The sequence below is a fragment of the Zosterops lateralis genome (genome assembly GCF_965231275.1).
Source record: "Zosterops lateralis genome assembly, chromosome: 8".
Classification (NCBI taxonomy): domain Eukaryota; kingdom Metazoa; phylum Chordata; class Aves; order Passeriformes; family Zosteropidae; genus Zosterops; species Zosterops lateralis.
In genome coordinates this window covers 10,059,770-10,071,622 of record NC_139768.1, presented here as the reverse complement: position 1 = coordinate 10,071,622, position 11,853 = coordinate 10,059,770, and the positions used below count along the sequence as shown (strand labels likewise).

General features: G+C 42.0%; 1 protein-coding gene across 2 annotated transcripts; it reads right to left on the bottom strand.

Moving 5' to 3' along the window:
- Window positions 1-2,392: 2,392 nt before the first annotated feature.
- Window positions 2,393-6,717, bottom strand: MSMB (microseminoprotein beta; the record flags this gene model as incomplete). 2 transcript variants are annotated; one of them, XM_083867027.1, is made up of 4 exons in its annotated part: window positions 2,393-2,728; window positions 3,600-3,702; window positions 4,096-4,195; window positions 6,591-6,717. In XM_083867027.1, the coding sequence occupies 4 exons, from the start codon at window positions 6,591-6,593 to the stop codon at window positions 2,599-2,601; spliced, it is 336 nt and encodes a 111-aa protein (XP_083723153.1). In that variant the 3' UTR covers window positions 2,393-2,598. The 2 variants fall into 2 exon arrangements, with proteins under 2 accessions (XP_083723153.1, XP_083723152.1); XM_083867026.1 differs by lacking the exon at window positions 6,591-6,717 and having other exon boundaries at window positions 4,096-4,219.
- Between the last annotated feature and the right edge of the window lie 5,136 nt (window positions 6,718-11,853).

The window sequence follows — 11,853 nt, the reverse complement described above, 5'->3', positions numbered from 1 at the left end:
GATCAGTCACTCCATGCAGCTAGAATGCTGCCCATAACCCAGTTAATAAACCTTTACTTTTTTAAGGGTTAATCTGAATAAAAGACCCTTTCTTTTACCCAAAGCTCAGGCTGAGGATTGGATCTGCTATGCTGTCAGTGTAATGGAAGAATAGTGCTGGGTAGCTGGTAGATCTTGCAGTCCATAGATTGGTCTCCAGGAAGCCACACAGGACAAAAGTTTATCATATAAGATATTGTCATACAAAACAGAGCATTCAGAAAGATTTTAAAGTAGCTTTTCTTTTTTTTTTTTTTCCCCATGGTTTTTTGATTTTCATCCTTAAAGAAGATAATAAGTCACATGACTTTCTGATGCTTTATTTGACTTTATTTTCGCTTTAAGATACAGCTGTGCACAGATGGTAGAATATGCTCCTTGCCACTCAAATATGACCAGAGAGGAATACAGATCAGCAGCTACTGAGAATGCTTTAAAATGTCGCTTTTGATGCCTGACCTCAGGGAAAGAACAGGTCAGTTCTTTGTTCATGATGAAGCATAAAGCAGAGAAACCAAGGGAGGTTTTTGTGAGTAGGTACTCAGTTTCATTATATGTTGGGTTTTATGAGTAGATTTCACTCAATAGCTGCATTTTAAGTGTTTTTGAATTTGTGAGAGAGAAGGATTACAACAATAAAAGGAAACATCCCCCCAGTCCACCATTCTTCTGTTACCCCACCCATGAATGGACTGGGCATTCTTTTGAGTGATCGTCTTTCTCCACTACTTTATAAGAGCAAGTCTCTTTGTTGAAAATGCTTTCACATTTCTCTTCATCGTAGTCAACTGGTGTCATATAGCTGTGGTGGGGAAAAGAAAAAGAGGTGATGAGACCAAGAAGTAAGCAGCTTCCACTTCAGGTGGTATCTGCACCTTTGATATGAAGGGACTATACTGAGGAGACTTTTGGAGAAGAAAAGGGAACTTGCACAAAGCTCCCAGCTCAAATGTTACTTAGCCTGCTGTGTAAGCAAGATGAGGGGAGAGCTGTAGTTTTTCTGGTCTGATTTACACCCAAGGGATGTTTGTTTTGTTTATTTGCTATTCCAATATCACTGTTTCTTCTCTTCACCCACAGTATGGAACTAATGAGTGGTTGGGTATCAGTATAGGAAAAATTACAGACAATGTACCTTGAGCTGCTTCTCAGAGGAAAGTGAGGCAATGTGTGGCTTTGGGGAGATCTGGACTAGGATCAATAGAAATTTCTTACAGTGTTCTCTCTTGAATCAATAACTTGCCTGATGGTTTAGCCTCGAAAAGAATTACATTCTCTTTTTATTTTAAATCAATAATGATTTCTTAAAGAAGACCTCTGTTTTTCAGAGGAATTTCTTGTATGTTCATTGATAATGGTGTTGGATTAATGCATAACTTTGTGATAGGAAGTGAGTGAAAGAAGGGTTGTGGTTATTTCTCAGGAACTCCTGTGTGAAGGGAAGTGGTTTGTGCTGTATCACAGCAGCAAAGGAAAAACCCCACTGCTGCTCTGAACTCACCTAGTGCAGCAGCCAATTCCACTTGTTTTGGAAGGTGTGTTTCTTTTCAAATCATGGAACAGTTAACTACAGACTGTTGTGGCTTTTTAATATCCAGTTCTGAAGTGAAAATCTCCATGTAGAATCAGCATTTAACAGGGTTTTGTTGTATGGTCTTGTATATGTGGGCAGATTTAGGAAGGCATTGCTAGGTGGGAGATTTGATTTCCAAGCCCTGCTTTGAAGCTGAACTTCATTCTCCTGTGAATCTGAGGAATTGTTGTACTGAACAAGACATCTGCTTTATTAGTACCTCAAGCTCTACTGCCATGAGGAAGCATGTCTCCAGGGGCTGATCTAGATCTCTTTTTCAGTGTGGACAAGAACCACTAAAGCAGCACCATGTGTGCAAACTTTGAAGTTCAGGACTTGACAGAGAACAAGTCAGAGTACCATAGTTTAAAGTTTAACATTGCTTTAAACTTCAGGTCTGGTCAAGAGTGGGCAATGGACATGAACAGTTGATGCCAATGTTGGGTGATGACATTGATGAAAATAAGGGAAAAAATGGGAGAAAGAGGATGGTGATCTCTCATCCTCACTGATTTTTCTGAGGTGTTAGCAGCACAGGCCTGATCAAAAGTCCATTCACCTTGAATAGGAGCCATTGCACAGCATGTCCCAATTAGTGCATCACTTCAAAATGACACCTGGCTAGAAGAGAACCTGTAAAGCATGACAGGCCCTTGTGCCAGGGTACTGGTGCATGACATGTCAGAGTAGAGAGCCAAATGCATTTCTTTCTCAAAGAAGGTGGCATTTCTCCATGTCACTGCAAACAAGAAAACATCAATATGAAGCATTTATGGATGTTTCACCTCAATTTATTGTCAACAAATGCAGTAATGACAGAAATTAGACACTCTAATTACACATCTTGTAAGCTGAATTAGGACAATGAGGAGGTCAGAAGTGCTCTCTTTTACAAGATTTTCCCATGTCATCGTGCTTCTCTGTGATGGCAAAGCATCTGTAGGAAGGAGAGGCATTCCACAGTGCAGAGAAGTTTGGAGCAGGTGTCAGCCTACACGAGCATAGACAGGACACATCTTTGAGGGGTCCTTCTTCTGCACCACATCGTAGTCACAGCGCTCTTTGTTGAAAACGACTTTACATTTCTTGTTGTCGTAAGCAATAGGCATATGAAAGCTGCCAGTGGCAAAGACAAAGCAAATGTTAGCTTGAGAGCAATAAAAGTTTGAATATGTCAGTGATTATAGCCTGAACTACTGCTGAGTGAAAGAGATCTGAAACTATGGCTAAGGGCAGCTGAGTTAGCTTGAGTACCACACTGCTGCAGCTTCCAGAGCCTCAAAGGATGGCCTCTGCACTGCACTGTGTAGATGCACCAGGATGCTCAGCACTAGCAAAGGGATTTCTAGTTCAGCACTCTGCAGTGTGACATAAATATGGGCTTGGCATCTTTTCTCTTTTTTCCTTTAATTTTTCATTATTTCCAGTTTGCATAGGATGTGGTGGCTGCTCACTGATAGACTGTGCCACCTAAACAAAGACAAAGATCATCATCAAGGTATTTTGGACCTTTGAGAAAGCAGGAGGAGGAAAGGAGGATGCTGGAGAGATACTTGACAGCAGAGCCTTGTAATTCTACATTTAGCATCTTCACTGGAGAAAAGTACCTCAGGAAAGGGATTCAGATCATCATAAGCTCTTTAGGGAAATTTCACTTAAGTCACTACCCCCACACTCTCAGCTAACTAAAGACTTAACTGCAGTAAAAGAGGGGTCCACAAGTTCTTTAAAAATTAAAGGCAAGCGCCACCTGGATGTGCCTGGAAAGGTTTGTGCCCACTCCCAGTCAGCAGAAAATGAGCAAATTCAGATAAGAAAAGGTAAAGGCAGATAAGGATTCAAACAATCAAAAGCTACACGTGGCTTTCACTAGCTCTGTGACATGGGTGAAAAAGCACTCTCCTGTGCCTTTAAAAACTCATTTATCCCCAATGGAAAGCGGTAGTCATCCTACAGGCAATGATGGTACCAAGAACTTCAAACTTACAGGGAACAGCATTCCATTAACCTTTCGCTGCAGCCGCATGAATAGCAATCATCTGTCCTCTCAATGTTTCCAAAGGGATACAGTTTTCCATTCAGCATACAGCCTGCATAAGACAGCAGCAAAACAGAACATGTTCTTTAAGCCTACACCTAAAGGCTGAACCGTTTAACAATTATTTGAACCTTTCTGAAAATGTAATTCCAGGCAATAGTAAAGTAAAAAGATTTGAGTTTTACTCTCCCAATTCCTGAATGGGCTCCATGTGCTGGAATAGCAATAGCAACCTACCACCAACTGCAATAATATTGCTGCAACCATACACAGCCCAGAGGAAGGCTTTGTTTTCCCCTACTTTTGACAACTTGTTGCTAGAACCCCCTATTTGTATTTTTCCAATATCTTTCCCCTTCCTTGTATTTTGAGCCCTTCCTGGCAGCTCCACATAGAGCCAAGCTACCACACAGCAATCAGGTAAGAGAAACTTCCTTGTCCTTACCATCTTTGGCTTCCCCTGGCTTGTACATTTTACTCCAGCAGTATGCATCACCCAGGGTCACTGTGATGGCCATTGCAACAAGGAAAGCCAGAAAGCTCTTCTGTAAAAGAAACACAGAGCTCATGCCATGCATTTTAATCCCCACTGACTAGCTCTGTTTCCAAAAGCTGTCACTGAACCTGAATCAAATTTAGAAATAACCCCATGTGTATTATGTGTACACGAAAACAATGGAAAGGTACATTCCAGATATTTCCCTGCATTGATGACTTTTTCATTTAGGTGGGAAGATACAAAATGGCATGATATTACTGTGTCAGCAGCAGCACTCCCTGTCAAAAGTCAGTCTCTAGAAATCACACGAAACTTCAATAGTATTACAAACTTGAAAGCCCTGTCAAGCTCTTGTCAGTGGTTTATTTAACGTCTTTGAGTCAGCTTTAGCTATTTCTCCAGCAAATCATTTTAGAGTATCCCATTGCTTCACTTTTGGGTACAGCAATTACTTCACATTTTGCAATGGAGAGGAGATCTCAGATCTAGATCTATTCCAGTAGGTTTTTTGACACAGGTGGCTGGTTAGAGAAGAGAGAGATAAATGTGTGTCTTTGGGCAAAATTCGAGTGCTGTACATTGTACTTAGCATCACCTGAGCCACCTTGTCAAACCATGCAGGCACAGATTGAGATTTAATACAGGATGCACCTCTTTTTGTCTAGTGGGGGCAACAGCAAAGCATCTGTAAGAGGCCTTCAGGTACATCCCCTGAGACCTGCTAGACATCCAGAACTTTTTTTGAAAAAGCCTGTATGATTTTATAATGATTGTTTTACTGGGATAGAGGGACTGGTGAAGGAGGAGAGAGCACAGGTTTATTTTGATGGGTTGCTCCAGCTGAATAACTTAAAGGGAAAGGTTAGAAATAGCCAGAGACTGAGAAGCAATGGAGGAAGTTATTTAAATTTTCTTGATAAGACTTGCAGACTATATGAGAAGGGATTTCAGATGAGTAGATCTTTCCAAGTTACTGTTCTGAACTTTGGAAGCTATTGCTGAGGCTGTTGCTGCTTGAAACTGGGTTTAAAATAGCAGTGAGAGGCTTGGCTTACTTGAATCACAATGCCCTAAGACATTGAGAGGTTCTGAGCCTCAGGAGGAGGTGAGCCAAGGAGAAACTCCTCTGTCTGCTGTGGAAAAAAAACTTGATATTTTAATCCTTGATGTCCTCCTTTCTTATGGGACTGAGTGACATTGACAGTGTAGTGCAAGCAAGGAGGAGAAGGGTTTATGGAGTGGGAAGGGGGTAATACTTCATTTTCATTGTGGTTCTGTGATGTGGAGTTCCTGAGGCTTTAGGCTAGAATAGACACAGTTGTCATGCTTAGCACCACAGCCAGAATGAGAAGAGGTTAAAAGGAAAGGCTGAAACTCCTGAAATGTGCTATTCTGTGGTGCCTGGGTCAGGTGTTTGCAACAACACAGGGAGTCCATGCCATGTCACTGATGTCTGAATAGGAAATCCAAAAATCCTTCATTTGTTGTGCTGTCTCCTGCTAATGTTTTATCATTTTTTCCCTCCAGCATTTACCTTATCATGCTATTCCTGGAATGCCAGTCACATGAGTTTGGGAGTTTGGGCATGCTCCTCCCTCTAAAGATCAAAGTTTTTGTCCTTCAACCAAAACTAAAAAGAAACATAAGGGGAAGCCTGTGGTGTTCAGTCAGGTGTCTGAGTGTGCTTTATGCTGCAACAAGCAAATGATTTGTCAGCAAAGTAACAGTAACTTAGCTATAAATCTTGAGCAGAGAATGAAGGAAATGGTAATTCCTCCCCTGTTTATGAATCAACACATATTATAGAAACCACTGCCTCCTCTGCAGAACCTGTGCCATTCCTGACATGCTCATCAAAGGGAGCTCTTGAGGTCTGTACCTTTGGCATCACCTGAGCACAAATTACACAAAAACTGGGCCATGGGACTTTTATCTATTTATCATTACCTAACTGTTGATTCAGAATCTGCAAACACCTTTGGAAGATTGAAGAGCTGGAACAGGACACAATTTGAGGGATCAAGAGTGAAGAACAGAAAACATACGTGCACAAAATATACACTTTTTTTCTTTGTAAAATGACTATTTTTAAAACTGTGCTTCACATTTCTGAGTTTTAAAAACATAGTCCTAAATGTTTTCAAAATTCTCAGTGTTTTCACAACCATTTCTGAGGAAGGGATAACAGCAAGTGAAAGACTAAGAGAGAGATGTGCAGTTTCTTGCAAAGAATTACAACACAAAGAACAAAATTCACAGTAATCTTCACAGATGTCTCTTCCTGTCTTTGCATCTTACAGCTTTGAAATACAATACAACCACACTTAAAATGTGTGACCACAAGATTCTCTTAAATTCTCTCCTTTCGCAATTTTAAAGCAAATACCTGCCTCTAGCCCCATTACAAATGAAACCCAAACCAATCTAAACCTTTGACTTACCATTGTGGAATGCTTCAGTTCCAAAGAGCTCTGACTTTCCAGAGAAAGCTGAAGCTCTTTTTGTGGAATCAGAGAGCAAATATTTTATGATGCCTTTATATTGTGCAATTCAAGTCTAGGTGGAGGGGAAAAAAGCCTGCTCAATGCAAATGCAGTTATTTTGTAATATCCAAAGAAATCTCTGATTTTTTTCCCAGCTGGCAATGAGAAAATGTTTGGTTTTGTAGAGCACTGACCTGGGGAAATTGTTGAGTCCAGAACTTGTATTCCTGGGAAGCATTATGATTAGCAAAATGCCTTTCTGATGGAATACAAATAGAGATAGCTAAGCTGCAGACAGCATTATCAAGCTAGGTGATTTTTAGGTGGGGCAGAAATGCATGTGAAATCCTTTCTGCTATCAGTGGGCTGGAACATGCTGAGTAGTGCATCAGGTATTAATAGCAAATGGAGCTTTTGCCAGATCATTCCATACTCATGGTTGGTGCTGTGGTGTGCACTGAAATACAACTGAAGGTGCTTGGCCACTACTGGGATCAAAACCTCTTAACACTGAGCCCTTAGCTGAAGCTGGATCCCATTACAACATCTCTCTTACTCCTCCACCAAAATAAAAATATTCTCTCAAAACAAAACCCTGGTGTTATTCCTGTGGAAATCTTGCAGCTTTGACCTGAATAATCATTGTAGAGTATATGATCACTTTTAAATGTGCACTTTCCCAAGAAGTGATAAATTTCAGAGCGTTAATAGAGTACTTTGCTTTCTCTTACTCCTACAACCTTGTTCTTCTGCCAATAATTTCCTGGCAAAGGCGCTGGAGCCCTGCCAGCTGTGCTGCAGACTGTCTGCTGTAGGCTGACACTTCTGGGTGCCTTTGAACCACCTGCCTGATGATACACACTTCTTGCTTTAAAAGACTTTTGTCCTTTCCTAAAGTCTTAGATCTGGCTACATCTCCACTGAATTCCTCTTTTCAATGCACTTTTTTTTTCCAAAGATAATTGCTTCCATAGTACTGCACTAATTTCACCAGAGCATGCAGAGTTCTTAAGAGGGGATTATAGGAAAGATGAGGAGGACAGTGACAGGACAAGGGGTAATGATTCTAAAGTGAAAGAGGGCAGGTTTAGAATTGTTATTATGAAGAAATTCTTTACTGTGAGGGTGGTCAGATGGAGAAACAGATTGCCTAGAGAACTTGTGGATGTCCCATCCCTGGAAGGGCCATCCCTGGAAGGGTTTAAGGCCTGGCTGGATGGGGCTCTGAACAACCTGGCCTAGTGGAAGATGTACCTGCCAATGGCCAGAGGTTGGAATGAGATCTTTAAGGTCCCTTTCAACTCAAACCATTCTATGATTTGGTGTTACTTTCCATAAAAAAAAAAAAAAAAAAAAAAAAAAAAAAAAAAAAAAAAAAAAAAAAAAAAAAAAAAGCTGGTGTCCTTGTGGTGGATTAATACTTAGTGAGAAAATAAGCCTTCTGCAAAGTTCAGCCCTGATTCCATAGAACTGAGGTATAACATGCAGACAAATATTTGCACATTAAGCCATGCAGATAACTAAACCTCCAATATGTTGGAAACACAATCTTTAGCTTAAGTAGGTTGGGATCTACTGAAGAAAGCTGGAAAACTCCCATTAACTTCTGCAGCTTTCAAACTAGATCTTAGGGCTTGGGTCAAGCAAAGCACTTATGTATATCCTTAGTTTGAGCCCTCTGGATAGGTCCATTGTCTGCAATGCAGCCACTGTTCTCAAGCACACATTTGGTGAAAGGCTTTCCTGGGTCTAACCTGAAACATAAGTTCACCATCATCCTGGCTTTATCTTACTCTATCAACTATGATATCTCAACTAATATGAGAAGTTTAATTTCTTGATCTGTTTACAAAAATGGGAGGGTAGCTCTACTTCATTAGTCCTATGAGTTTCATGTTTCAAAGTTTTGCTAAAGACTAAAGCAGAAAACCATGGGACTGTGATTCAGGACTTTTTTTTCCTATTTCTTCATTCTGAAGCTGACTTGATGCATGATTTTGGGTGACTCCCTTAAGTGTGTCAGAGATTTCAAGTTTCAGAGCTTATGATCTGAATAGAGGCATTCAGAAACCAGAGCCAACACAGGAGTCAAGTTTCCCTATTCCTGACATACTAGGTATTCCTACACCCCACCAAGGATCTCCAGAGTAATGCCTGTTCTCCAAGCCCATGATTTTATCACCAGATATGAACTTTTCAGATAAATAAGGATCAAACTACGAACCAATGAAGTTATGTGTCTGAGTCCAGGTTCATTTATTGAGTTAGTTGTTTTGCCGTGGGTTTTGTTTTTCTCCCTTAATTTCTGGTTACCTGAACTGAATTTACCAGACTAGTTTTTTACTGCTTGCACAACTCATTGCAGGAAATCATTTGACTCAATATAGCAAGGTCTTTTCAGGTGACATGGGTAATCATAGTTGCTTATTTCTTATGAGTTATAATTATTTATAGGAAACCTGATTTTGAATTCCCTGAAATTAATAAATACACTAATAGGCAAGTGGTGTGTTCTGTCATTGCATTACCCAGCAATGGATGCCAAGCAGAAGAGAAAGTTCCTCTGGAGGTTTCAGGCTCTTGTGCTGGTCCAGTGACAGCATATGTACTTATTTCTAGCTACAGATACTCCTTTCTACAGAGTCTGAGGCAACTTCAAGCCCTGACATCACTTGTCACCCCCAAGACCTTTTGCAGCCTACAGATAATGCAGGTGCAGGGACTATCTCTTGGATACTGAGGAATTCTGGAAATTGCAGGGCTTGAACAACCACATCTCTCTGTCTCTATACAGCACTACTGAGCATGAAAGCAAGGAGTGGTCAGGGAAATTAACAGTGCACAAATTGTATTGTGGTTCTTTCCCATGGGATGCAGAAGCTTAACTTTTAATTGTACATTGACTTTTTTATGTTTGCATCCTGTTCTAAGGTTATAAAAACATATTTACTTTCTGTTAGCTGCTGGGAATACTGGCTGTGGTATTCTCTACCTTGTAAATATTTGTGAGTTTAACCAAGTGCTCAGGCATAGCTTTAAGCATGGAGGTCAGGGACCTCAGCCCTGTCTGGTCTTACATTTTCTGGTTCTCAATCTGCAGATTATTCCTGATGACACACGTGATTTGTTAAACCTTTATGTCACATAATCATTTAGAGAGTTCTGAGGGGAACAGCAAGTGATTTTTCTTGCTGCTTTCTTTTCTCTAAACTTTAAATGGAACCCATCTAAATTTCTCTCTAAAAGGAATTTTAGGATGAAAACCTTTTGGTAACTCTGTCTGTAATGTTTAGGACAGGACTTCTAGAAAGCAGATTTTTGTTGTGCCATTCATAGTCCTCTTGGCCCAGAGACTGGTGTATCACAAATAAACAGCTTCCACTAAGGAACAATTCCAGTTCTATGTAGCCATCATGCTGGGCTTTTTATGGAAACTGGTCTGCAAGACCCCCAGACCCGAAGCTGCCCAATGCTAAGACCCTACATTTTGCAGCATCTGTGCACAAAGAGCACATAGGTCTCATATTTTATCATGCACAAATTTCTGTGGAAATAGAGCTCTGCATTATCAACAAAGGGGATTCACATGTCAGTGAATATGGAAAGTAATTAAAAGCAAGCTTTTATGGTTGTTGGAATGTTGGGGAGAAGAAACTAAGGCAAAATACGAAAAGGCTTTGAGAATAATTTTATATTAATGCTACCTGTGGTTTTTAATAATCTTGCTCAAGACTGAAACTAGCCCAGGCTAGTAATTTTCTACTTGTCCTTTCTTGGTTCCTGCTTTATTATCAGTATATTAAAATTCTTTAAATTCTACTAGGTTTGAGGGTCTGAGCCAGTTCAGTAACGGTGTCTTGTCATAGAATCACAGAAAAATAGAGTTGAAAGGAATATTATGATACTTTGCTTTTAGAAGTTTCTGTTTCCCTTACCCAGCAATGTATTTCCAGTATCTGAATGTAGCCATTAGATCAGTATATAAGAACCTGGAGATCTTGCGTGTTTTTTCTTATTTGAGAACCTAAGTAAGATAAATCAATGCCCTGGTTCCTTATGAGTGGTGTCAATATAGTCAAGTGCAATAAATAAATAAACTCCATGTGATAATACAAAGGTCAGATCATTGCTAATGGATTATTTAGTTACCACCTGGAAGAACAGGTTATCTTATTGTCATTTCCTTTCTCACGAATTCACTTGTAATAAAGACCATATGAAATCCAGTGGTATGAAAGGCTTTTTTATCCACTGGAAAAAAAGTAGCAAGAAAAGGGGAAGTTAGTGGAGGTGTTTAACCTCAAAGGCCTAGGCATAACTGAATTTCAGTTTGGCGATTTGCACTGTATATTTGTTCACATTGGTGTGTTTTCTCCTAGCAAATCCTGGAATTCTGGCATGGGCTTATTAAGGCTCATTCATTTTAAAACTAAGGAGATTTTACTGGGCTTAGGGTAAACCTTGCACTTACTTCAGTAAGAAAAATAGGAGGAAAGGGTCCCTTTTTACTCGTGGGCATCAGCAGACCCCGGTGCAGCGCTCCAGTGGGGAATGATGCGGCAGCACATCCCACATCCTGCTGCCACCCTCGGCTTGTTCCCCGCATGTGTCCTTTACAGCCGTGTCCCCTACAGCCGTGTCCCTTACAGGTGTGTCCCTTACAGCCGTGTCTCTTACACCGTGTCCCATACAGCTGTGTCCCTTATACCGTATCCCTTACAGCTGTGTCCCTTACAGCCGTGTCCCTTACAGCCGTGTCCCCGCTCAGTGATGGGTGTCAGACCCTGGACACAGCTGCGGCGGCCGGATCTGTCTCCCGCCAGCCTCCTCTTTCCGGGGGATTCCCGCGGCTTGGGTGGGATGGGATGGGAGGGGATACGACGGGAGGGGACGGGACGGGATGCGGTGGGACGGGATGCGGTGGGAGGGGACGGGAGGGGATGCAGTGGGAGGGGACAGGACGCGGTGGCTCCGCCCCCTCCCGCCCCGCGCGCGCCGCCTCGCGCCCCCTGGCGGCGCGCGGTGCGCGCGGGCGGGGCGGGTCACGTGACGGCGCTCAGCTGACCGCGGGCAGCGGCGGCGCGAGCCCAGGGTGGGTGAGCGGCCGGGCCGGGCCAGGCTGGGCTGGGCTGGGCTGGGCCGGGTCGGGCCCGGGGCGGTGGCGGTAGTGGTAGTGGAGGTCCCGGCCGCGGCCCCGCCGCTCACTCTCCTTCTCCCGCAG